Below are 27,832 nucleotides of genomic sequence, written 5' to 3'. Positions count from 1 at the left end.
GGGATCACCCTGCCCTCACCCCTGTCAAGCCGGGCTCCCCTGCCCTTTGCTCCCCGTCAAGCGGAGGGTGAGTCAGACGTCTCGTAGACTGCAAGCCAGTGGGGAAAGAAGCTGGCTCCTACCTCGAAGGGAAAGGGTGGTCATTTTCGCTACCTCTCCCGCTTTCTTTCTCCCTATAGGTGGTGGGGCTCGACCAGGGTGAACTCCTCCTTCGAGTCCTTCGGCCTGTGAAACTCTCGCCATGGCTGTCGGTGGGGTTGGGACCTCGCTGCTGCTGATGGCCGGCATCATGGTAACAGTGGGGCTGTGCAGGAGATTAACCCGCCGCCGGCTGCGCTTCCACCAGCACCTTTGCACTTTTCTTTTGGAGATGTTTAGCACCTTCCAGATTTGCGCCTGCACTAACGAGCTCTGCCTGCTCGGCAATGTGGAGCCGAAGCCGCATACCGCCCTCACTCTCACCTACGGTTTCACCGTCCTGCACGGCTTGACTCTGACTGGCAGCACATGCAATCCCTGTGGCACCTTGCAGCCAATGTGGGGCGGTGGGATATCGGTCAAGATGGGTGGACTCAAGGTCGGCGCTCAGTTCGTGGCTGCAGTGCTTGCCAGAGTGTTTATGCACTTTATCTGGAGCCTGGAGATGGCAGAGCCACATTTTGGAGCACTCTCACAGGGCTGCAGCAACCCCATGCAGACTACAGAGATGCAGGCGTTCTGCATAGAACTGCTCTTTTCTGTCGTTTTCCAGCTGACCATCCTTCGAGTGGAAAGGGTTAATCCCAAATACAAAGTCCATTTGATTGCTCTTCTCATCACCATGCTCGTGTATGCAGGTTAGTCTTTTTTTTCCCCCTCCCTCTGTTCCTGCAATAAAATTGTAACGAAAGGGTTTTTTATTTTCTTAAAAGTGTTAAGATGCAAATTATTTTTCTTAGAGCAAAACAAAAAATGCATCAAGGAAAGTCTTTGGTCCTGCATATGCAGAGTTCATTGGGAGTTCATACGAAGTTTGCCTCGTTAGATTCCAGGCAGGTGTGGGGTTAAGAATGAAATGAGTTATGAATTTAAAACGATGTCAAATCTACAAGTAAATACAGCTAAGAGTTTCACAGAACACTGTTAAAATATCTCAGTGAAGGATCGTTTCATAATCCGACTTTATATAGCGTGAGAGATTCCACACAATGTACTCTGATTTCTAAGTGGCATTGCAAGAGAGCACCGCTGTCTGCATCAGGAAAAAAACGCTGATTGTGCAACGGCAGGGTGCAGACCGGTAATATGGAAGTTCGGCATTTAAATAATGCATAATTCATATCAGTGCAGTTTATTTAACGACGTTAAATCTTTTTTTGCAGGAATGGTTACTTGTAGAATGCATGCAGAAATGATAAAATAATACCTCATGAAACCAAATGTAAAAGAAGAAAAAGATCAGGTGCCTGTTGTATCATGGCATTTACAAGAGTCTCCTGTCTCTGTGTGTCCATGTCCTTGACCCTGCCTGACTGTCACCTTATGTTTCCCAGAGCAGGGACACTGTCACCTGCGCAGCCTCCCTGGACCAGCGGGGAGGAGGAGGTGAGGGGAGTCAGTCTGAACTTCTTTCTGCTGACTGTTGTTGCTCCCTGTTGTCCCCAGTGAAGTGCCAGAGTTATGTCACTTGTCACTTGAGGACTGCCCTGCAGGGAGTGGGTTGTACTGGGAAGGAGATTCTGTAGTTTGGGGTACAGGGAGGTGAGAGAGATGATTACGGAGCTCCTTGCTTGTGCTACAGCCCTCGCCACAGAGGAAGTCGTCTAGGAAGTTATCAAATCCATTTATGAGAGAGGGAGATCACTGTTTTATCTGCAAATATCTGGAATGTCATTGGCATCTTGTCCAAAAGGTTTAACTGTATTATACTATCTAACATAATAGCATACAGTAGAATAAAGTACAGTTGAATTTTCAGATGTATTAATGAAAAAACCCTTTACTCATTATGTTTAGCTGGAATTAGCTAATACCTGAAAGATTAAAAGAAGCCCACGGAGAATTTTGAGAATTAACTTAGCAATTTGAACTACTTTCTAAAATTAGTTTTTGAAGGCTGAGGCAAGGTGTCAATGCATTTAGCACATTAAATATATTTCTGAATTGCTCAGTAAAAGCCAAAAGATTATCCTACCTCTTCTACAAGCATAAAAAGCTGGATTCCTGATTCTTAACATTCCTTTCCTGCTTAGCAAATAGTCATATAAAATAATACGTGTCACATTGCCTTTCTCTTTGCTGTTTCATGCAGAGAATTCGCGCCCAGTGTCGCTGGCCAAGCTGGCCTCATATCTTTTCCTAGCAGGAGAAGGCTGTGTACCAAGTCCCCTTCCTTGTCATAAACTTGCACGTATTACGACTATCCAGTGCAATTAATCTGCACGTACATCTAGGAAACATCGGACCTACTGCGCCCCAGCCTCTTTCACATGCACAGTTTGTGCTGTATCGTGTGCAGAACACCCTGTGCTACCTGGACATATTATTTTCCATTTCTTTTAATCTAGAATCAAATCTACTATAAAAATATGTATGCATTCCAGAGGGCAGAACCTAGTTTTATCCCCTCCTTAGTGGAAAATCTAATTCTTTCTTTTTACTCTGCTCCAGGCTTCCTAACGTTTGCACTCTTTGCTGTACACTCAGTTTCAAAAGGAGAGGTGAAAAGTACCGTCCTCCTCCTGCAGTAGTCATGAGGCGTGTGTTTACTGTGCACTCCTAAGATGTGGATTGAAGCCTCTTGAAGTAAAGGAGGGCGTAAAACCCAAGATTCCTGTCACTGAGCTATTATACAACAAGTGTGGGAGCAGGCTGCTGCTATTAATTTCTTTCTGTGATGACGTCACAGGTTTGCGCTGTAACAGGTCTCTTTTTCAGTGGAAGGTCAGGTAGGTACGTGTAGGACACCTTAGAGGTTCTCAGACCTTTCTTGCTGCCTTTTTCCCTCTGCCCACATCTACATAGGAACGTTCCCCAGGATATCCTCCATTCTTCTGCCCCCTCCATTTTGAGGGCTGCTGATCGGACCCCCTTCCCACAGCCACTCAGCACAGCCTCCTGACAGCATGCCAAGTAGCTGAGGCAATAGCGAAGGGCCTGGTAGGCGGCCACAAACTGTGTCTGGTGCATATATACCACCCACAGTATATCCTGTCGGTCTCATATAGCCCTAGCCGTGTCTGTTCCACCTCCAGTTTGAGAAAGGGTGCTTCGTACACACAGTAGGAAGAGTGACTTCCAAATCGGGTGTTACAGACAGTGGCCTCCAGCAGGCCAAGTGCTCGTCTACAGGCTTTGAAGACAGGCAGACGCTTAACTTAGCCGGGATGGATCATTCTCAGGAAATCTTCTGCACCTCTTCGTTAACTGTTTATAAGGAACTGGAGCGCTTCTTTAAGAGGAATGGATCTTTCTTGCTCACCCAGCAACAAAGGGCTAGGCAACCAGTGCAAATTTAGGCAAAGCAATGCTAATTTAGGCAAACTGGTAACATTCTTCCTTTTTCCTACAAAAATAACAAATAGTTTAGACTATTGTATGAATAATGATTTTTCAAACTTTAATTTGACAGATACAGTGTTCTAGCTAAGAACTCAGAAAGGTGCATTAAATTTATGACATAAAATTCATGCTAGTGATTTCCTTTTATACTCTGATTTTAAAAACCGAATCAGTTGTGCCTTCAGGATCTGGGTTTATTACAGTTATGAATCATAGAATCATAGAATCATTAAGGTTGGAAAAGACCTCTAAGATCATCGAGTCATGAATGAACCAGAAATGTTAGAAAACATCTCATACATAGTGTATCATATTTCATTCCATGAATTATATTCTACTAGATGTTTGAAAGCTGTATCCTGCGAGAGGAATGATTGCGGTCTAAAAAAGAACTGCAAGAAGGAATATCTCTTATTCCATATCAAATTTGGTTTGGGTAAAATTTTGAAGGATAGCCATATCCCTATGGCTTACACCCGTCTAAATGTATTGATACACATACAGGGCTCAAAAACATTGAATTGTATTTATATGATTGAATAAGGTAAGTTAAAATAAATGTTGGCAAGTCACTGTTGTCTGTACCCCAGAAAAGGTACTTATGTATGCCATGCAACTTACTGCAACAAATAACATCAGATTATACAGTATTTTCAAAATTACAAGTTGTCCCTTTAGTTTCTCTTCTACTTTTTCATAGTTAAAAATATTTGGATTTTTTTTTTTACATATAGACTTACACAGACCAAATTTTTATAATAGTGCATACTGTACACAAAAGCTCTGATTCTGCATTCAGTGTTTCTTCTACTGCATAGAAGGAAAAAGATAGTATTATGTCTTTGCATATTAAGGGAATGATTCAGAAGCTAAGGATGCAGACCATACACCTGTTGGTAAAGAATATTTTTGGATGTTTCCTTTTGGAAAATATTTAATTAGGGGAAGAAAAAAATACACCTTTTGAGGGCTTTTTCATTTACAGGCAATATTACAATGAAGTCAGAATTGTATGAAATTGGTTAGATGTTTCTGAGCCTAACATATCAAGGTAAAAGTGACATACATATTTTTAATTCCAAGTTTCTTCCTAATTTTGGTTTTACCTTTTGTAATTTCAAAAGTTTAAATTACTTTCTCACACATTGTGTGGAGCACACATTACTTCACCTTTTTAAGTTTTTATGTGTACAACAGCAAAGATGTTACACTTCTTTTGCCATAAAATCATTTCTCTTTTCTGGTACACAGACTGAGATGTTTAATAAATATTTTAAAATAAGATTATACTAGTGGCCTTGGCCTACGGTTGATATTCCAGTAGTTACTAGCAATGAATATTGAAGAAACACAGCAGTTAAAACTCTGTCTAATGTTTAATGTTCAGAAAGAGCAACTGCATCCTGAGAGCGAAATTCTACTCTTAAATGTGTGTTTACGGATATAAAAGCAGAAGCAGTGAACTCATAAATGGATTAAAGCAAAGTAAATTATTGTAGATGGCCTTCCTGGCAACAGTGGAAGTTGTTAATGTGTCAACATGCAGAATAACAGACTGCACAGTAAATCTGAGTTGCTGTTGAGAACAAGTGTAAAACCAGAGTAAACTGAGTAGGTCAACAAAGATTAAAACCTTCCCAAACTGTAATAACAGTAAAAGAAATTATGAGTATATAGAAATACAGGAGAATGACAAAGACCTTACTAAAACTTTTGGTAAATGATTACATGCTCATAACAAATGAGGATTACAGCAGCATGGTATTTGTATAAAGGGTAGATTCAAAGCTCATGCTAGCTTATTTGGGAAAAATCAAGAATAAGCTTTAAGAAACTAAATAGACACAATTATATAATATTTTATGGGAATAGATTAATTGATAAAACAGATAAGGGGTGGTTAGTACAGCAATACAGAAAATTTTGCTATGAGTGATGCTGTTTTCTGCAGGATTGCAATGAGAGGAACAACATATGTCAGAATTAAAAAACTTACCTCCAGGTTCATCTGCAGTGTAATTACAGTTTAGTCTCCACAACGTAATATGTTCAGATCTAGTTATGTAGAGAATGTTTAAGGCAACTTCATTTACATCTGAATTCAGAGGCAAGGAAAGATGTTCGGCTTCTTTAAGCTTCCTTTTTCAAGAGAGTGGAGTGAGGTTTGCTTTTATTTTCTTCAAACAACGTATAGAATGATTGTGAAGGCTTTTCTGCAAGTTATTACCATATGATAATCTTAGTGTTCTAGAAATTGATACGATAATATTAATGTTTTATTAAGAAAGCACAGAGGTCAATTTAGCAAGAACAGCGCTTGACAGTTTTTTTCCATTATCTTGCATATGTGTTACGTGCGACATGGGGATGTAATGAAAGCTCAGTATTTGTTTACTAATATTTGTGTAATTTCTGTCTCTTCTGAAAGCATGATACAGACTATTAGCAAAACACCTTATAGTTTTATCAACTGAAACGTTCAACATTAGCCAAACGCATCTCATCAAACAGTATTTGCTAGAAAGAGATAAAGGAAGTTACAGGCTACGCTTTGGATATTTTAAAACATTTTTGAAAACAGTTAAACAGTTAAACATCATCTGGTAAATAACTTCAGAAGAATTAATCTGTTCAAATGGTTTCTGCTAATGCATTTTATTGCAGAGTGTGCATTTCTTGTAGTATTGTGTATGTGCATTTCAATATTAAGTTAAAATAAACATTAAGAAAGATGGTTTGATTTCATATTGTTTACATTTTATTGCAGGTGGAAATCTCACAGGAGCAATATTTAACCCAGCATTGGCTTTTTCATTACATGCAAATTGTTTCTATGACAAATTTTTGAGTTACTCACTAGTATATTGGATAGCACCATCCTTAGGTAAGTTCTTAATACTTTATGTATTTGAGAAAGTGTTATTTAGTACATGGTTCAAAAATCAGGAAATAGGTGTTCTTTATTTGATAGTCTGCTCGTTTTCTGCTTTAAATAAAATCCAGAAAATAGTCAATTATAATTTCTGTGTAGAAGTCATTCAGGATCATGGTTTCATTTTGCAAATGTATGTTGTGTATTTTAAACTTGTTCAATGCTCTGTGTAGAGCACCCATAACACTCTGTTTTGTGAATCACACATCTAATACTGAGTTTTAAACACCAGTTTTATTCACAAAATAGTATCTACTGTTTTGATCAGTTTATTTTAAGAAACAACCATATTAGGTTATATAGTTGTTTAGTTTAGATGTCATGTTCAAAGTCTAAGTACTTTCGGGATACTTTGAGCAAGAAAATGTAGCCACCAAAAAAACACAACAGCACAATTCTAAATGGAAAAAGGTTACTGTTTAGGTTAGGGTTAACTAGCTAGTTATAAACCAACCGCTGTTTACTCTGGAGCGTGATCCTTTCGAAGCTGCCTATTGTTTGGGACTTTATGCCTTGGTATTAAAATCCAGCCTGTTTGAGGTATGCTGCAAATTCTCACACTGACCAAAGGCCCAGTTGTAGATCCCAGCAGAATATTAAAAAGGAGAAGGGACTACCTGAAAGTAAATATTAGCCTGATGAAGTTCAAAGAGAAACATACTGGTTAGCATGCAGTTTCTGTCTTGCTTTGTGACAGTATGCGAGAACATGGGGATGATTAATTTTAAAAAAAAAAAAAAAAATCCACTGGGATTAGGACAAATGCTTAAAATATGCTTTCTCAATTATTACTATTAAATATCAAATCTTTTTTATCTCCAGAGTGTCTAAACGTCGCAGTTCCCATTCTGTGGGTTTTTTTCCCCCCAATCACTGTTGGAAACAATCTGTTCTTAGTTTAAGAATAAGGAACATTAGTAACTGGATTTTTTCTAACTTCAATTATGGTTTTAATTTGGAAGCTATTGATTGTAACTTCTAGTTGTGTGCAGATGGAAATGCTCCGTGTAATACTTCATGATGTTGATTGTTTACAGCTAGTCCCTACAAATCTTGAGCTTTCTGCTTAGAGGGTATATAAAGAAGCAGTCTGCTAATCCCGAGTTCTTTCATGACTCTTAATCCTATTAGAAGGTACAACAGTGATGAAGGTACAATAGTATGTGAAACACACACAGGAAACATCTCAAAGGGCTCCAGTTATAACAAATAACTTCTTTTTCTTGTTTGAGTTCATGTCTCTGCATGTTCTACTTCCATTGTCTCTCAGTCAGTCAAAAATGGAGACAGACTTTTTAGTCTAACTAAAATCCACTTTAATGTATTTTTGTTAAATTAGATATCCAAACAGGATGACTGAACAATAGAGTAAGCTTGATAAAAGCCCATGCACTGTTCCAGTTAGTAGCTAATGAAATGTCGTAGGCAAAGCTGATGAACATCACCTGTGTCCTAACAGAACACATGATATTTGTCAGAATTAGGTTTAGCTTTCTGGTATATTAACTGATTTCATCCTGATAACCATTTTGAGGTTTTCCAGGTTTTAAGTACTTGGGATTTAATATTTTGGCAAGTGATCTAAAGAAACAGGAGGCATTCTGAAACACCATGTTCTACTTATTTAGCAAGATGCCTCCTGCAGAACTGCTTTGCAGAAAACCTTCAGGTGATTTCGACTTGAGTAAGAAAATCAGCAGATGTTAACTCAAATGGAACCGTGACTTGAGGAAATTAGAATGTGGTTAGAGAGTAACGTTACATTTCTGTGAAAATTCATAAACGGCGGTTTATCGTTAGTTAACATACAGAAAATACATACAGAATGTATTGAATGCTGTCTCTTAATTGGTGAGGGAAAGGAACTCCAGACCAAGCAGTTGTAAAGATGTGAATACTCAGGACACATCACTTTTTGTGCAGTGTTAGTACTGTAGCGAAACATTATGTTAGAGATCTCAGGTCTGTGGATCACCTGAAGGGCCAAGTAGTCTATTGGTAATATAAATATCTCATTATAAAAGAAGGGCACTTCATGGATACATATAGGCCTTATCTTACAAACCAAGAGTTGTAAACAAATGTAAGGTGTCGGAGATGGAAGTATAGAGGAGACAGTTATATTTGAAAATTGAACTGATGAATACAGGAGCGCAGATCTACAAATCTAACATGAAAATTTTCTGACACTTTTTGAAAATAAGAAAATAACAGGAATAGAATTTTTTCTTCCAAAATTGGACCAAATGATGAGGCATCTAGGAAAATTACCTGTTATGATGATAATAAAATTCTTGTGAAAAGAACCTCTGAGCAGAATCATAAAAGTAGATGATGAGATAAGGGATATTTTAAATTTAGTTGTAAAAATTACTTTCAGAATCCATGTGTCAGTAGAAATACTGTTTCAGACTTCGTAGAAACTGGCAGAGTCATAGTGTTATGCTAATTTAATGTCTCACTTTTCCCAGCATCAGCATCTTAGATGGTTAAATTACTTTGTTCTTATCTTGGCGAATTCTTTTAGGAGTCTATTAGGTTTTTTTGTGATTTGCTGTAATAACTACCACATGCAGAACCATGGACTAGCATACCATGGAACTTCAAATTGCCTGTGAAAGTGCAATATGATCTCATTTATGGGCATAGCAAATGCCCATGAGGACAAGGAGACTGAGGCCATTCAGTATATAATGGATACCCTGATCTAGCCGTAAGCAAGTTCTTAACCGTCAACAGTTTTAAAACAGTTTTCTTAGAAAGGACACTTAGAACAAGAGGAAGATTGATTATCACCTTCACAAGAGGAGGAGGAAGTGGAATTTTTCTTTTAGGATAAACAAATCTACTGGTGGTTTATGGTCTTTCATGAATATAATCTTGGAACTGTAGTTAAGAACTCATTTTTCAAAATGGCTTTGCTGACATTTGGTGAAGGTGATTCTCCAGTAGTATTAAAACAGCTAATTCCTGTAGTAAATATAGATGTCAGCAAGTGTTTATGACTTAGCATAGGCAGACCTAAATTCTGCACTGTGAACATAGAAGCAGTGAGTAGCAGTGGAACAAAGATAGTTTCTGTTTTACTGCCAAAGGAATTCATGTTAGTTGTCCAGGCGTGATTATACCATTAGTAATGATGGGGACCGAGCTAATGCTTCTTTTTCGGTACCAGGGAGATGGCAGCTATGAATGCAAGAGTTGGTGACAAGATACGGAACATGAGGGCAATAAAAGGGGATGCTCTTTCCTGGACCAGTGCCAGCTTAGCATCCTGCTAGGTTTTTAACACTATAAAAACAGAATCAATGTCCAGTTCTTTAGATCAGTTTTACCAGAAAGACTAATACTGTTCCTTAGAAGAAGTTTTTTCACCATCAGGATAGAAGATAAGTGCCACAAAAGTTGCTTAGCAGTAGACGTAAATGGAGGACGTAAGCAAGGGAGAAGGCTACAGGTGAAACTTTCACCTTTCTGCTCAGAGGAGAGGGTGTTCAGAGGTTTCCATCAAGTTCAGTACACTTAAGCGTGGAGCTTAGCAAAGAAACCAGAACTGAAAGTCCATGTGCAGTGAAGTGATCAGCATCTTGGCGACTTGGTAGCAAAGGAGGGTTTCAACAAACAACAAGCAGAGGTCTCCTACTGGTCCTTCTAGGGGTTTTCAGCTATGCAGACATCATCCAACAGAGCAAAACCCTTATGCAGTGAGTGAATGCAATCCAGGAAGTTCCTAGAAACCTCTCACTAATCAAGTCTAATTCAAACACTGAAGGGCCAGTGAGTGGTAATCCTGTACTTGACCTGCTCACAAACAGGGAAGAACTGGTGGTGAATGTGGCCACCTGGGTTGTAGTCCTCACAAGAGTTCAGTAAATAGCAGACCTGTTTGGACTTCAGGAGAACAAAATTCTGCTTATTTAGGGAATTGCTAGGTCAGTAATAATTCCCTCGGAAGCTGCCACAAATGGCAGAAGTATCCTATGGAAAGGTGATTTTTCAAAAAAGCTTACCGAGAGCTCAGTAACACGTTTTGATGTGCAGGAACAATCTGTCGTGTAGTTAGACTGGGAATTTTGACACAAAGCCTCTCCCTGCTGGCTAGACAACGAGCTTCCCTATGAACAAAGGAGAGCATGTAAGAAGTAGAAACAGGGACAGGCAGCAAAGGAAGAGTATAAAAGCTTTGCACATGTACTTAGGAACAAAATCAGGAAGGTCAAAGCTCAGTTGGAACTAAGACTAGGGACATACAGGGTTACTAATGTACTAATCACAAAAAAAATCTAGAGAAGATGCGGGTCCATTGGTGGATGGGGGAGACAACCTAGTGATGGGTGACATGGAAAAGGCTGAGGTACTCTTCCCTCTGCCCCCCGCAGTGTTCCCAAGCAAAGTTTGCTTCCAAACCCTGTGTAAAACAGTAAGGTTTTGGAAAGGAGGCAATAAATAGTGAGGGAGCAACAGGGTAAGAACAACAGAGAAGCTGGATGAATGCAAATCCATTGGCGCTACTGGGATTCACCTAAAAATGCAGGTAGAGTTGGCCAACGTTATTGTTGTCCATCATTTATGGGAAGTTACAGCAGCTGGAAGAGCTTCCTGACGACTGGAAGTGTGCTAATACTGTGCCTGCTTTCAAGGAAGAGGAGGAGGAGAAGGAGAAGCCAGGGAACTATAAGCTAGTTGGTTTCACCTCAGTCACTGGGAAGATGGTGGATTATCTCATCTTGGAATCCATTTCCAACTATGTAAAAACCACAAAGGTAATCAATCAGGAACAGTCAGCGCAGATTTAGCAAGGGCAATCCATGCTCAGCCAGCTTGATTGCCTTCTGTGATGAGATGAATGTCTATGGGAATGAGCCGGGAGCAGTGGATGTAGTGTACCTTCACTTTAGTAAGGCTTTTGCCGCCATCTCCCAAAGCATTCTTAGTTGAAAGTCAAAGTAGTAGGGGGTCACACAAAAAGACTGTTAGATGGAATAAAAATTGTCGAAACCACTGACCTCAAAATGTAATAATCAATGGGTTGACATCTGGTTGATTGATGGCCAGTAACATGCAGAGTATGCTAGTATCAGTATTGGAGTTGATATTCCTCAGTACGTTCAATGAGTCGTGCCTGAATGTGAGTTTGTTACAAGGGTTTGTTCTCTCTGCAAATAAGACAAACCACATGATTCAGAGAATTGTGGCCAGCAGACTATGGGACGTTATTGTCTCCCTCAGCTCAACGCTGGTGAGGCGGCGTCTGGAACATTGCCTGGTCTGGAGTCCCCCAGTTCAAGAGGAATGTGGAGAACATAGAGGACTACCAAGATGGTGAAGGGCCTGGAGTACCTGATCTGTGAGCAGAGGATGAGGGAACTGGACTTGTTTAAGCTGACAAACAGGAGGTGAAAGGGTGACTTAAGAGCAGTCAATGGTTATTTGAAGAGTACTTCAAAGGATGATGGAGATCAACTGTTCTTGGTATTGGCAGACAATGTAACAACAGCAAGGCCACAAATTGTGGCGTGGGAGGTCCAGATTAGACTCCAGGAAAACTTTCAGAAGAAGGGTGCAGCAACGGTGGAACAAGTTAGCTGGAGAAGTGCTACAGTCTCCATCTGTGGAGGTTTTTTGGGACACTGACCCAACTAGCATAGGCAATAGTCCTGTGCTAAGTGGGAGATTGGACTAGAGACCCCTTCCAATATGCATTTTTGTGGTCTAGGAAGCTTCATAAAATACAAGCAATGGGTGAGAAATGCTCTCAACCAGAATCCCTTTTTGAAACAGAATATACTGATTTTTTTCCAGGAGAAAAAAAATGGTCTTAATATACTGTATTTAGGTGCCCTTCTCATAGAGCCTACAATCTCTAACTTTTATTTTTCAGCTTCAGAATAAACTCTAAATGAGAATTATCTTCAAAAAAACACCACTATTCTATACTCATTTGCAGCACCTAATACCAATGCAGTTATCAAAACACCCTGCTCGCAAACTCAGCCTCATCCTGTCAGCTGAGGAATGGAGGTTTAGTTGCTGGTTCAGTCATTTTTACATCCAGCTACAAGGAAAGGAGGCCTGATACAGCCATAGGAGGGTGCACATTGGATTCACCTGGTCAAACTGCTCTGCCTTTGGCTTGGCTTATACAGATCAGAATTAAAACATTAAATATACAAAGAAAAACAAGATCATTAAGTCATAAGGATCACTTGCATGGTCTGTTGAAGCTTTCCTCGTGAAAAAGATTGTGTTTGCAAAAAGTACTGACTGCCTCTAGCCCTTTCGACAGAAAATTCCATTTTTCTGCAATCCCAGCTGTATTGCGTGTTAGACACTCAAATACTTGAACATAATGTTTATTTTCAATACCAGTACTGTGTCCTTCTCAAATACATTTAAGTAAAGGTCCTTTCTGTAATTTCTCTTTTCAGGTACAATACTTGTGGCTTTTATATGGGATGAAATCCTTCCTCGGATATCCTGAGACATTTTTTGAGACAAAAATTCTGAAATCTATCAGTACTACATTAAAAAATATTTTCAACATCTGCAGACATGAAGCTTTCAGAACTGTTGACATCGACTTTCATGCCACCTTTCAGTTGTATTTTCAGATTTCATGTTTGAAATATTTGACTTACAACTTTGTATTCAAATACTTATTTTGTAATAGCATATTGGGATTTCGAGAATACCTGCCAACATGTTCAGTTAAGCCATATGAATGTGAAGGACTGTTAAAACATTGAAACTTTGTCACTTTAGCCATAAGTGCCATTTGCTGATCTTTATTACAACAGCATGCAAAACATTTTAAACACCCAGTCCTTTCAAGGTCTGATTTCATTGGATTTCTTCCCATAGAAGGCACCTGCAAAAAAGGAGCTGAAGATTTTATTCTTATAGTGACCTCATCATATTCCTACTTGCAATATACATACCTCCGAGAGGAAGAAAGTCTACACTACTCCCCAGAAGAGTCTCCACAGCTCTATTCTAGAGGTACCCTACTCCAAAAGTAAAAGTCTGTAGAACCAGCATATTTTAATAATACCCGAGTGCAGGTAAGTAACCCTCGCTTCCTTTCCAGAAGGCTCTGCCCCATCCTGTCTCACTATAGTCTATTGAGTGTTTGTCTTGCTTGGAAAGAGCAGTAATAAAGTACCATAGAATTCTGTAGACACACATAAAAGTGCATTTTAGGCAAAAAAAAAACCCTACTTTATCTGAGATTACTGCTGTCTCTTCACATAGTAAAATAGACACAGATTATAGGGATGAATCACATGGAACTTCATTTGTCCTTGATTTCATGTAGCTCTTATCAGGTATTTTTCTTGAAATAAATGAATTTGCAATATGAGAGAATAAATAAAAGAGCTAAAACCACAGGAAAGCTATATACCCAAACTGGCACAAAACACGCCCTTTATAGCATTAGCTGAGGTGAAGAGCACTGATAGGTACCATCCTCTGAAGTTCTGTTTCTAGAATGAGGTTTCTTCTTCTGGATGCCTCTTAATTTTTTATATTCCAAAATATATTTTTCAAATCTAAGACTAAATTCATTTTTTCACTTTATAGTTACTAGGTTTGAAAGGAGAGATGGTTAACAAGTTCTACAAAGATCCCAGTAGTAGGCCCCTCTACTCATTACCTAAGTCACCGTGCAGACCATATTCTGAGAGGAAGGGAGAGAATCGGGCAGGTTTTCTTTCAGAGTAGAACTATGAACCCAGTCTTAAACAGCTACTGCTGTCAGGTATCTTTTTTGCAAGAGTTCGAGAAGTAAATACTTTCATATAATTTCTTACTTGGTGCAATAAAATCTTTTCTCGTTTTAATTTTCCAAGGTACATTAAGATTATACTGCAAAATGAAATCAATTGTTTGGACATGCTTTTCATCCAAGAGAGTCGTAATCCATGACCTTGTATTCAGTCATTAAAATAAAATAAATAGCTTGCTAATACACTGAAAAGAACTGGAACTGCTGGGTTATCGTTCAGCAGCACTTTGATTCTAGTGTGAGTAGGCCTACTAAAGGAAACTTATCTTTGGTAAAACTCTTCACGACAAGGACTACACACCACCACACTGCGAGCCTGATGAGATGCAATCCTTTAGCTGGTTTTACATTCATCTGCCCCACGGAGGGCTGCTAGAACAGATAACCCGATGCACGAGACCTCTGAAATGTACTTTTATACCATATACCATTTCCAAAGCAGATGTTTTGGGAGGCTTCTACCTGTCACTTTCTTGCTTTACTGCTTTTTATCCCTTTTACCTATTTTAAAGTGATCCATACCTTACAGATCCATACCTTACAGTAAAGGTGAAGTACTCAAGCCCAGTTTTTAGCCTCATTTCTTACGGAAATGAGCCTTACCTAATGAACTGATTTGCATGTCACCTTTGAGCCCATGAGGCCCACAGGGTAAAGGTCTCAAAAATAACCTCAGAGCATAAGGACAGGCAGCCAGGGGAAAGAGAAAGCAGACATACAAACCTACAGGCAGGCAAGATTTGTAAGATTAGAGGCCCTACTTCCACGTCATTTTCGATGGCCTGCAAAAGCAAAGTCCATAAAGCAGAGAGGTCAGATCTGACTTCTGTATGTCTACATTGTTTATTTTGGCATAACATATAGTTTAAAAAAATTGGTACAAATCTGGGTGATTAACAACTAGTTGCTCTATTTATAGCAACTGGAAGTAGAAATAAAAAAAAAAAAAAAATGACCAAGAAATGGACAAACCTTAAACTGGCTAAATTAAGGCAAAAGAAAAGCAAAAAAAAAAGTAGCAGAAAGAATGAAAACTACAACTTAGGAACTGAAGAATTTAACTGGTTTTGGTAGTACAGACAAAAATCAGTATTTTACACTCAAAGCAGCAAATGCTTATGAAGTTAGCTAAGACATAGCTCAAATACAAAGTTTTATTAAAAATAAAACCTGTAAATCCACCCAAGACACTTCTCAACACCACCTTCAGGGCTCATCCAGGTTTGTTTCCGCCTGACCAAAATTAATCTTGCTCCATTGATTTGACTGGAAGCATCATAAAATGTCTGCTCCTGGAGCTCTGCATTGGTACAAAACAAGTTCTCCCTCGGGAGCTTCCCACTGCTCGGACGTAGTGTGACAGTACTGAGAGGAGCTGAGTTTAGGACAGCTGCCCTGTAGGTTAAACTGTGCCCGTCTGCCAGGGTATGTGACAGATAGTCTGCAGTTTGATATGAAAAACAATAGAAAGATCACACTCCAACAGCTAAGATTTACACCAGGGGAAAAAAAAAAAAATTAGTCGATTTTAACGATGAACAGTGATTTAGAATTGCATGAGCTTTCTTTTCTAAACTGTGGTGTTTGGTAGAGTTTAAGTACTCCTTTGCTGTTCCGAAGCCTCACCATACAAAGATTCTCCAAATCCCAGTGCAAAAACTAAAGCATCACTCTGTACCCACCTTTGTTACTCTGTATCCCTAACAAAAACATGCTTACATTTACATAAATATATATACATATGCACATAAAGGGTCTAGGAATGACATTCTTGTAGAATGTCTTGTTGCATAACTTGCTAAATACTTCATTTATTCGTAATGTCAATAGTTCACAACACTATTAAATCATCACTAATTTGACTGGCATTCCCAATGAATATTCAACAAAGAGTGGTTATAATTTTCACACACCTTGAAACCAAACCATATCCCAATGTGCTAAGCAGGGCAGGACCACTCAGTACTACTCCAAGAGTGAAGGACTGGTAAAGAAAACTGTTCATATACCAACATAAATTATATTGAAAAAAATTCACAAGTCAATTTCAAATCAAATGAAAGTGGAACAAGTTTAGTATCAGACTTTCATTTGAATATTGGGGGGGGGGAAACCCGAAATTTGCTGCCATTGCCCCGTGGCAAAAACACCACCATGCAGAGAGACGAAACAGTAAAAGCTCCATCAGGACTGAGCTCTTGGCAATCTAAAGCTGGGTTCCTAAATTTGGGATGTGTCACAGACTAATTCTGTCTTACAGGCACACTATGCAAATATTCTGCCCTTTTATTCTCACATCCAGGTAAATGATGAAAATGGCTTCACTGGACTTTTTTGTTACAGAAAAGAGCGCTAAAACTCAAGGGATGTCCGCTCAGAGTTACCAGCCGCTTGCTAAAGTAAAGGACTGAGAGCTGCAACAGAGTTAGTTGTGAGATACAAAAATCTTAGTTTATTTAACAATGTTGTTAACATTTAATACAAAGACACAAAACAGTTCTCTTTTTCAGGACTTTACAGACTTTATTCCATCTCCTCTACCACCCACACCCTGCTCTCAGAGAAATGAAAGGGATAGCACTGAATTGATAAAGCAGTTACTTGAGGGGCGTTAGATTTAGCTTTGCTTTTAATCCTTAGCCGACCCTATTTCCTTTTAGTTGAACTTTGTAACATTTCTGTTTCCATTCCACTCCACCGACTCAATGAACATGTACAAAAATATGGAAAATCCTAGGACAATCTAAAATTCTGTTCTACTTACAGTTTTATTTCTGAAGTCCTAGAATTCCTCCAAACGTTTCTTTGAAATGACCCCTGATTAGCCCCATTCAAGTGTTAGATGCAAGAGGTTTTATTGTTTTTTGTTTGTTTTGTTTTTTTAAATAACCCCATAGTGGTCACAAATGTCAAACCCTGTTTTAAACATCTATAAAAGCATTTATAGACCTAGATGTCTAAGTTTAGGTCATTAAAAGAAAGGTTAACTCCCGATAGTCACTGCAATGCCTTCAGTTTTACAGCTTATTCTGGAAGTGCCACAAGAGGAATCTGAAAGATACAAGACACCAAGTTTACGTAATTGGCATTAAAATAATAATCTTTACAAAGTAGTAGCTATCCGTTCTTTGCAGTCACAGAGGACAGCACTTTACTGCAAACCCTCTAATTTTCAGAAGGGCTGAGCATTGTTGCCTTTGACAGCAGATCTAAGCTCGGGTCAGCTAAGGACAGCATGCGTTTACAATCCGCAATTGTATGCCTGTGCCCTGGAAGACCCCGTTGCACCACTACACGCAGACACACCAGTTGCTGCGGAACAATTACTGCAACCTCGTGACGTGACAGACAAAACGCCGCTTATTACAAGACAAGTGGAAACATCCCACATCAACTGTCAGTAAGTCTTCCAGGAGCTTCAGCAGACAACTGTCACATCTCATTTGGGTAACGAGCAGTGACATGCAACATCCCACAAGGGCATCGCTTTAGAGGCAGGGCAGCGCATTGCTCTAAAGGATCACCAACAAGATGTTATTGTAGATCGTTTTTGCAGTTCAGAAGGTTGAAAGGGCTGAGCTGCTCCACCAAGAACCGAGATCACAGCACGCTCCCTCTCTGCCCCTATTTTCAAAGTGTAGAACGAAGCCAGCCTCGTGCTCAAACTCGTTAGCAGGGTGATTAGCACAGACCTGGAAGAGCTGTCCTTGTCAGTTGTTGATTGCTGCCGTATATCCTAGATTTTTGAACTTACTTAAATTACATGACTGCACTCAAGCTGGTGGTTATTTAAAAAAGCCCATCACACCTACAGATCCCAAACTGCTACCTGGAGCAACATCATTGCAACACTTGACACTGCACGTGCAGATCACTTGATCTGCCCTGACGGGGATCAGCTCCTCAGCTTTATGAGCACAAGCAGAAGGACTCCCCGTCCAGTCACCTCTCGCAGCATTCATCTCCCACAGCCACCCACCGCACCATAGAAAGCATGGAGTAAGCAGCAGGAAGAACTTCACTACATTCATCTCCCACAGCCACCCACCGCACCGTAGAAAGCACGGAGTAAGCAGCAGGAACAACTTCACTGACCAAAACTACTTCTTACAGGATGTGTTTTTGTGCTTTGCTAGAAGATCAGTCAACACCACCTCCACTAGCACTTTCAGGCTCCTTAGAGATCTGCTACCAGCCACTAACTCTCCTTAATCCTGCTCAAGTTTAAACCAGGACAATAAGCATTCAAACTTCAATTTTCAACAGCATGTAGGGGTTTTTTTGTTTGTTTTTTGATTTTTTTTTTTTAATAAACCATGGACTAAAATCATCTTGGAGATGGAGTCATCAGAGCTAAGCTTTCCATTCACTAAGAGTCACCCCATCTACAGCTGAATAGTTTTCCTTAATTTTAAAATGTGTCCTTTACCAAATAAGATAACCGTCCAGTGGCGGGGCAACCAGTATCTTGTCTTTTTTTGGAATAACTCCTCTCTCTACTGCAGTCTTTCCCAGGGTAGAAAGAGCAACTGAAGAAAAGCTTGAGCTCTTACACCAAACAACAAATACAAATGCAGGACCAGTGGCAGTGGTTGAGATCAGTAAATGAACACAGGGCTACTCAGAGACTTTCAGAACTGCAGGAGTATTAACAGCAACAAAGTACAATAAGCAACAGAGGAGGAAAGCAGATGCGCATCACCTCTCCACAACAGCCTTTCTCAGGGACTGCAGCCTCTCTCCCAGTGACACTGTAGTCCCTAACCAACTACTTCTGACCCATTTTCATTGATTTTTTTTCAGTGTGTCATTTTCCTATTTGTGGCCCTTTCCTCCCCTGCCCCTTTCCTTTTTTCTCCCCCAAGCTTTTGGCTGTCTGCCCCACAACTGTTTTCTCCGGCATTTCAAGTGGGATAGTTCTGCGCCCACTTCAAGGCGAGAGCTGGCAGTCTCACTTCCCAGTGAGGCAGAAGAACTGGGACAACGCACCACCACTTCAGCGGCACATGCAAACTGTGCAGTAGTGAGCATTGCTGAAGCAGGGGTGGAATCACAACCCTGCTGTGCCTGTGTGTCTCCACAAACACAGTCCCAGAATAAGCTGCTCTTCCTCTCCCACCCAGCGTCAGCAATGAAACGCTGGCACATCTTGTAATGCCACTGACAGGAGAAAAGCAGTACAGGTGATGGTAGGCAAGAGGGCACACTGGCACAACCACCTAAGCAGGATGTTGTCCCTAAGTTGTGCACTTCTGACAACAATCCCATCCAGATCGCTCGGTAACTTTACCGGGAACTGTTCCTGCTCCACTTATAGTGAAGGAAGAGATGGACTCGCAGCGCTGCGAAGTGTTCTGCCCCCTTGAAAGGTCTGGGAAATCTTGCACGCTAAGGGCGAAATAACGGATACTAAGGACAGTAATTTCCCAGCAATGGCTCCAGCGTTCATACATCAGCATCTAAGAGCCTTTGAGAGCGGACAATTCTTAATTTACCAAATGGCTGACCTGTCTTCCAGACAGGCACATCACGCAGGTGACCCACACAGCGTGATGGTTGACGCCGACAAGCAATTTTGGACAGATCATTGAACATCTTTCTATACTTGTGATAACTGCAGCTACCTTTTCCTTCTCTAAATCACCATCATCCTGATAACCACAGGATACTTCCTGTAGGAGATCTGGGATCATTTGCATTACACAAATGACAGAGACAGAAGGCTCTGCAGGACTGGAAAGCACTGGTGTTGGAAGACAGAACTTACAGCAGCATACGTCCTCCTCAGTGATCGACTTCTGCGTCTTCAAACTGCCCCGCAACTACTGGTGCTATGTCCACCTCCATCCCATCTGAAAAACAATAGCCAAGGCTACATAACGCCGCAGGCTCGCATGCGGATGATGTTATCACACGAAAGACAGCGAGTGCCCTCTGTTGACAAGAGACGGCCAGAGCAGAAAACTCCTTTGCTGAACTTCTGAAAGCGGCCTAAGGCGACACTGATGGGCTCCTAAGTTTGTGGGTTTTGTTCCAGCTCTATCAGTCGGTCACTTAAAGACGTCACCTACAACCTTGTCTCACCCTATCTTATTAAAAGACTTAAATACCAGATTTAAACTATTTCATTTTTTTAAATGAAGTTTCAGTGTAACAAATGGCATGATTCCCTTTAATAGCTTTAATTATGCTCCAACAGAAAGAGGCTGGATCCTCTTCTGAAACCGATCTCAGCCATCATAAAGTTGAAAAAAGGAACAATTGCTCTATGCTACAATGTCAAAACATAACAGAATTCTGAAACTGAGCAGCCCTGGGATATTAATAATTGCAGCAAACCAAGAAGCAGTACTGTAACAAATAAGATTAGGAAGGCAAATAAAACTGATGAAGATGGCTTTGACACACATGACATACTTGCCGTTCAATTTCTTTTTATTTTCAAAATTTTGGGGTTCAGAAACCTGACAAAATTTTCAAATGAAGGGCACTGCTAAAACACGAGTGTATCACCTAAGGTTGTCTTTACATTATATAAATTTATTCAAACTCGTGGAACAAAGAGAACCTGTGAACAACTGACAAAGCAAATAAAGATTAAAAAATCATCTATGTGGATCAGAACAGATTAGTTATTATTCTGTTGACTATTCTAGGCAAGCTGATAGCTAGAAATCCACAACAGCTGCATTATTTTTCATCCTTCAAAAATGTCAGGCCATACTAAAACACTGAGATTTGTATCAAAAAAAGAAGCAATACTACTAAACTACTTCCCTGTTCTTCTTTCAAGTAATACATTGCTCCAGTGAAAACAGCACGCAGAAAAGGCAAAATCTGAGAGATAGCTTTTTTCCCCCAACAAAAAGAAACCTTACTCCTTAAATACATGTTTGAACAGTCAGCATTAAGAGACAGCATCCTTCAGAAAAGCAGATTTTTTTTTTTTTTTTTAAATCTGTTCCAGTGTATTTCAATGATTCTGAATTCACACTGAACTCTGTAAAGACAATTGTTAACGTACAATTTAGGGTATTTTAAAGAAAAATACTACTACCTGTTTAAAGTGGAAACTGCTTCCTAATCCCAGCGTAGACTGACAAGTTAAATTTTTTTTTTTTTAATCCTAAATCAGCTTCACCCTACCACTATTCCAGGAAACCACACCAGTAAGAATCAAGAATTCTTAATGCAGCGGTCCTCATTCTTTAACACAGCAGCCCTCAATGCAGGCAGGCAATATGCTGCCCAAAGAGCCACAGGCATTTTTATAACCTGTGAACAAAGATAAAACCGCTGTTGACGCGCACAGTGCGGTAAGGTATCTCCCACAGCATCGTACTTGCTCCGTCCTGGTGTTTATGGATTAGCCAGACTGGAGAACCACTGCTTTCATATATTCCTTAGTAAAACAAAAGCATTTCTTACCTTCAAACTCCCTTATCGAGTCTTCTGTTCTCACTCCAGCCATGTTGTACTGACTGCTGACAGACTGGGCTAACATGCCTTCTAACCTCTCCAGAGTGGCCTGACCTTCTGCAGTTAAATGCGACAATCCTTCTTCGTAAGTGTAAAAGGTCGGGATGTCACCTTGTTCTAGCTCTGCAAAGACAATTTTATGTTTATCAGACCTGAGTTTAGGAGCCTGGATCAAGCAGGGGTGGAGGAACAGGACAACAGCTAGGTGAGTTACGCACAGATTAACTGACTGAGATTAAAAGGCTGTTTACATCAGTTACAGAATATACTCAGTGATGTGCCACCACAGCATGGGCACTGAACTTGTGCTAGCACGTCCACTGGGAACAGGAAAGGCTGATATTTTTGTCTTGGGGCTTTTGAGAATAAGAACAATGTTTTTGCTGGATTCCAGTTATTTGAGACAGCTAAATTACAGATTTCTGAGTTTTTATACTGTGCCTATGGCATAAAGAATGTTTAGGCAAGATGACAAGGAACTTCTTAACAGACCAAACCATTCTCATGACAGGTACCGTCGGAGAAGTTCCAGGTATCCAAATGCTGGTAGGTATTTCAAAAGAAACAACTGTTACGAACCGTGGGCCTCAACATCGTACTCCTCCCCTTCGTAATCGTTGTCTGAATCTTCATCGTCTGGGTCTGGGTGCAGAGCTTGGCATTCACACATCGCTGAAAACATGGCTTCCACTGTATGAACAAAACAGAATTATCTTCTGGGCAAGCGGTCAAAAAAAGACGTGCTAATAGTTAACTTCCAATGCTTTCAGTCGGCTGCCGTGAACGACAAATCTCCCACCAGTTGAGACCAGGACTCCCAGGAACCATGCTTGTGCAGCCGGGCTCCCATCTCAGCTGGAAAAGGGCAACTTCAGATAGGATGCTGTGAAAAGTGCCCACTTAAACTGTATCTTAATTATTTGTCCATTTGCACGTGTCAAAAATCAAGAAGCCAGTGCTTCAAGGTTAGGAAATTTAAGGAAACAGCTGGTGATTTATAACCAACTCTCCAGTCCTGCATAGACGTGACCAGATACTGAAAACACAGGGATACTAGAGACAGCATTTCTCAGAATATATGAGGGCGGTCAGGAGTTGCAGAGATCGAGAAAAACCTCCCTCGTTTCTCCAACAATATCCCACAACTACAGGCAAGAGATTCCAGACTGAGTGATGAAAGAGATTGAGAACATTCTTTTACCAGAACCACCACTGAATTAATATTTGAAAACATCATCCATGCAGCCATGCAAGAAACAAACCAGGTTTCCTAGATCCAGCCTGGTGCTTTATCCTCTTAAGAGCTCTTTTCCATTATTTCACTGATGATAAAGGCTTATCTCTGGACAATTCAGTCTGTGGTTAGTCACTACAAAATTCCTTGCAGCACCTAATGGATAAGATCCTTAAAACTTGGATCCAACTGTAAGCTCCACACTGGACGGGATACAACTGCTTTCCAGTAGTAGTGTCTGGACATTAGCATGTTCCTAATGAAACTGTCGCTGACTCAAATATCACTGAATTTGTAATTAAAAAGATGTTTCCCATACAAGTTCTCTGCAAATGTATATAGGTAAGGTTATCTGTGTCACGTGTTTATACTTAAAAGCCTCTATTTTAAAACATTGGAATTTTCCTTGAGAAGTGGCTGCTTGCAATATTTCAGTTTCAAGCAAGATAAAACGATTTGCTTTGTTCTTCTCAGCACACAGAAATCAAGTAATTAGAGAAGGACACTAAAGGATCACGTCATTTACATCTCTATACCAGAGATGTCTTCCACATATAGCCAGGACTTTAAGCTAAAATGTCATTTCCCTCTTCACTTACAGGCTGATTTGTCGCTGGGCACAAATCTGAATTCCGCAATTGGTTCAACATCGTCATCGCTGTCTTCCTCCTCCTCCCCTTCAGCCATGGGAGCCTCTTTTGACTCCTCTTCTTTAGGAAATTGAAAGATTTAAGAGAAACGTGTTTATTTTGTCCAAAAAAGTCACGTTTGTTTATTCTTTCAGGAACATAATCAAATCAGAAACCTGGACACAACCTGTGAGAGGCACAAACAAACCCACTCCCATCCACAGTACGGACACATAAGGTCCTCTCACAGTACCTCGACAACAGTTGCGACGCACACGAAAACTTCTCTATTAATAATTTTAGGATTTTAGATTTCTGTAACGGTCAAATGATGTACTCGCGTACTTCAGGAAAACTGCCTGATTGTTATTAAAAACAACTGTACTCAAAAAACCCACACTTCACAATCATTATCATTTACTTGCACAATGCTATATATGTATTTTTTAAATCACATGAATTTTACGGATCCTTAACACTACTGTCATAAAACCAACTAGCTTCCAGGGTTCCAGTGTGGCCCCCTCACAGAGGACTCTGACATTTACAGAAGATCTCTACTCGATTTCTGACATTCCTAGCCAGCCAGCAAATGTCAGAGGTAGAAAGTGCACCCAGAGCCAACGACGACTGGGAGCAAAACCGACGACTGGGAGCAAAACCGTGCTTCCTGGTTTCTGTGCGCTACATACATGAATAAGTAAGCAACAACGTGACGTTTTACTTTCTGTAAATATAAAAACCACAAAGAAGATGGCTACAGTTCATCACTTTGTGGCTGGGGACACTGCACTAGCAGCATCAAAAGTGCATAATTATCTTCCAGAGAAAAAGAGGAATACAGTTAAGGCTGTTCCACTGAGAGTGGCTTTTATCACATGCAAAACTGGCAACATCAAGAATATGAAGAAGCCAAGAAGCTGCCAGCCAGCTGCCCCAAAAAATGAAGTGTCCAAGGAAGCTACCCAATCCTTTTCCAACCGACACCCGCAGGCACAGCTTGTTACTGCTAAGTGCAGCTCTTTGTTTTCAGTGAAGTCAACCTCTGACTGCCTTTTTCTAAAAAAGGGGCGAGGATAAGGCACATACACACAGAGAGCACAACAAAAACTTTCAGAGGAAGAACAAAATGTACCCTGCCCAACTAAGAAATGAAGACTCCTGCAGCTGAAGAAGTGGAGAGGTTTGGGTTTAACACTATTCAGCAGTTAAAATCCCGGGCCAGAGATAGACTTGAAAACTAAACAAATCTTCTACTTGCTGTAGAAGATTTACTGTAGCCAGAGTTCATATATTGCAATAAAAAAAAAAAAGAAAAAAAAAACCACCAACACAAAAACACCCAAAAAACCCCCCTACAAAAATCAGTCTATTAAGGATTTATAGATAAAAACTATCACAGGATATTCCTATTTTCAAACACCATTATTAGAATGAATTAAAAGCTGTAAACAATATCTTTCTTCAGACTAGGCTCAGTTTACCTCAAAATAAACACAAAGGAAAATGAGGAAGAAGAACCAAGAAGTGTAAGTACACGTTCTCTTATTATTTGTAGTGATAGGCTGTCAGAGAATATTAATAACATGAGAGAAGGAAATAATGAAGAGTATTAATAGCTTAGAAACGCCTCTGCCTCCTCAGAGTCTTGTCAGTACTTTCAGTATATAGACTGTTTAAAGAAAAATCAAATGCCAGATTTTAACCTTTAACTACAACGACTAGTAGGCATAAAGGGGAAAGGAGACCTGCTCAAGACTTAACACTCATTACTCTTCAATTGAGATGGCAGTTTATGACACACTTAAAATATCAACAGGTCTGCCAGAAGAAAAAAAAATTGATACATCAAAAATGTAGAAAATCTTCATACAAACAATGAAACAGAAAGCTTGTTTTCTCTAGGTCAAAGCAAGAATGATCAAAAGGTTGGTTTTGTGGGAAATCTACAAAGATCCATTAAGCCTGGTAACATGAGCTATTGTCTGGTGTGGTTTTTTTTTTTAGCAAGCTGTGGGAGAAAATGAATGAAAGCTTGCAGGCTAAACAACAGGGATTCATAAAGCCCGGAGAGGGTACCAACATTAACATAAATTCAATAAAGCAAAAACGATACCTCAGCTGGAATCACAGGGAGACTGCAGAGGAACTAAATTGCTTAAAATGAGTATAAGAGAGCAGAGAACCGAATTTCAGCGGCTCCAGCTGTACGTGTGCACATGCTGAGAGCAGAAGTGACTCTAAACAAGGGCAAAGCTATACTTCTAAAATAACTATCTTTCAGGAAAATGAAAACAAAAATACAAGCTATTACTTGAATGAAGCATATAATTTTTAAGAACAAAATTTACTCTTTTTGAAGAAGAAATCATGCCGCTCAGGACTGCGTGGGAACACTAAGCGACACTCCAGGCATACCTTCGAATTTGGCATTCACCATGACGTACAAGTGCTCCCATGGGTAGGCGTTCAGGTCCCTGGAGACGGCGTGTAAACTTATGGTGGGATAATCCAAGGAGAAGCCAACTCCGGAGTTTTCCAGCCAAGACAGGCGACTAACATGGAAGGGGTGGGGGGAGTGGGGGGAAAGAGACAAGTTAGAAACTAACAGAGGAATCTAAGGGACCTGACTCACACCTGCAGAAAAGCAAACCAACCCCAAAAGAGTAATTCTGGACAAGGCATTTACCCTACTCTCTGCTAATACGGAGTCCTGGACCTGCACTAACAGGATCTTGCAACCACATCAAGTGATGGCTGAAGGTAAAAGAAACCTTTTCTGAAGGAATGTGAATCTGAGCACCCTAAACACGTTTCAGCTTTATCACGTTTGCACTAAAGCCCTAAATTCTCTCCCTACCTCATTATTTTCTCCTCTCTGTAGATACCTATCATCCTAAAGATAACTACAGAGGTTCCAGAGTGTGATTTATAACTCAAACTCTCAAACGTTCTGGGGTTTTTCAAGATAAAGAGAACACAGAAAGGAAAGTCACGATCGTAATTTCTGGAGGATTATAGATCTGATGTGGGTATAGCCTGTATTGTAGAAAAACAACCTGTCCTGTGATCAGCAGAGCTAACAAAGCCGGGTTATGGCTTTTCCCTCCTCACAACTTATGTGCTATAACCTCTGCTTCCCCATATTTTCCCTCTCATCCCTAACCACAGCAAGAGACAGCACAGGTTGTCGCCACTGGGCTGCTACCTCCTTCATATCAGAAAGATAAATGTCTTTCTAGCAGCTGAGAAATCAAACTCAAGCTAGTTTTGGGTGTCTGTGATCAATGAGGTCACACAGTGAACAGAAATACTGAGGGACAGAAAGCGAGACCTCCACCACGTGCAAAACTCAGCGTTCCCAAGTTTTTGTGGAGGGACAAAACCAATGAAAAGGCCACAGAAGACTCCTCGCCTCGGGAAATCAGTCTGAGAGCAAGAGCTAGTGCAGTGGGAGCGAGGAATTTCTTTCCTCACCTCGATCGGCCAATTCTCAATGTTTACAGTTATTGATGTAGAGTCAGTACATGGATCCAAAGCCACATTGTCCTCCGGGGTACCCGGTTCTCCCACAGCACGACACTCCTGCAAACGCTGGCGTTTTCTATTCATTACCGGCAAGTGACTCTGGTAAAAGCTCTGTGACGCGCTCGAAACACGTTGGGAAGAAGCTGGCAGACTTGTACGCGCCTCACACAAAAGTCTACTGAAAGCAAGTTACAAGGAAACTCAACTTTATACATGTTGAGAGCAGAAGCTGCTCGAACAGAAGCCCTTGTATCTGCAATCAAACAACCAAACAAAACAGTAATTGAAATTCCAGAGAGATTCCTCTCCAAGAGGAACGCAACATCACTAACAAGTTCAGGTGGGGCAAAAGCCCCTCAAATAACATTACCCATTTTATAAACACTTCAGAGTCTAAAGGTTTTAAAAGACAATTCACTCCTCCGTGCATGCTTTAGATGACGTTTTTGTTCTAACAAAAGAAATGTATTATATTTAGAGCACTTTTCCACAGGTAAAGAAAATTACGTTGCCTTAATCAACAAGCTGTCTTCCTGAACTGTATAACGCAGGGAAAATTTAAAGAAAATTATAAAGAGCTCAGATAACACCTTCCAGAATAACCTAACTGATTTCTGCCTTGTGAGAACATACTGTCCACGTGATTAATGCGACACGAGAGACTTCACAGAACCACGGTCGTTAATAACAGCAGGAAACCAGCC

At 40.3% G+C, this 27,832-nt stretch overlaps 2 protein-coding genes across 2 annotated transcripts; one reads left to right on the top strand and one right to left on the bottom strand.

Annotated features, from left to right (window-relative positions):
- The first annotated feature begins 241 nt into the window (after positions 1-241).
- Positions 242-13,048, top strand: AQP11 (aquaporin 11). Its single transcript, XM_009585029.1, has 3 exons — positions 242-836; positions 6,308-6,424; positions 12,901-13,048. Exons 1-3 carry the CDS (start codon positions 242-244, stop codon positions 12,951-12,953), a joined length of 765 nt encoding a protein of 254 aa, XP_009583324.1. The 3' UTR covers positions 12,954-13,048.
- A 3,638-nt stretch (positions 13,049-16,686) lies between these two features.
- On the bottom strand, positions 16,687-27,381 carry CLNS1A (chloride channel, nucleotide-sensitive, 1A; the record flags this gene model as incomplete). Its single annotated transcript, XM_009585030.1, has 7 exons — positions 16,687-17,309; positions 20,026-20,110; positions 21,687-21,860; positions 22,317-22,427; positions 23,571-23,681; positions 26,019-26,155; positions 27,216-27,381. Coding segments are annotated over 6 exons (767 nt in total), but the record flags the coding sequence as incomplete, so codon positions are not given.
- Between the last annotated feature and the right edge of the window lie 451 nt (positions 27,382-27,832).

The sequence above is a fragment of the Fulmarus glacialis genome, unplaced genomic scaffold, assembly GCF_000690835.1.
Source record: "Fulmarus glacialis isolate BGI_N327 unplaced genomic scaffold, ASM69083v1 scaffold13979, whole genome shotgun sequence".
Lineage (NCBI taxonomy): Eukaryota > Metazoa > Chordata > Aves > Procellariiformes > Procellariidae > Fulmarus > Fulmarus glacialis.
Note: the sequence above shows the minus strand (reverse complement) of the source record. Positions and strands in the feature narration are given on the sequence as shown.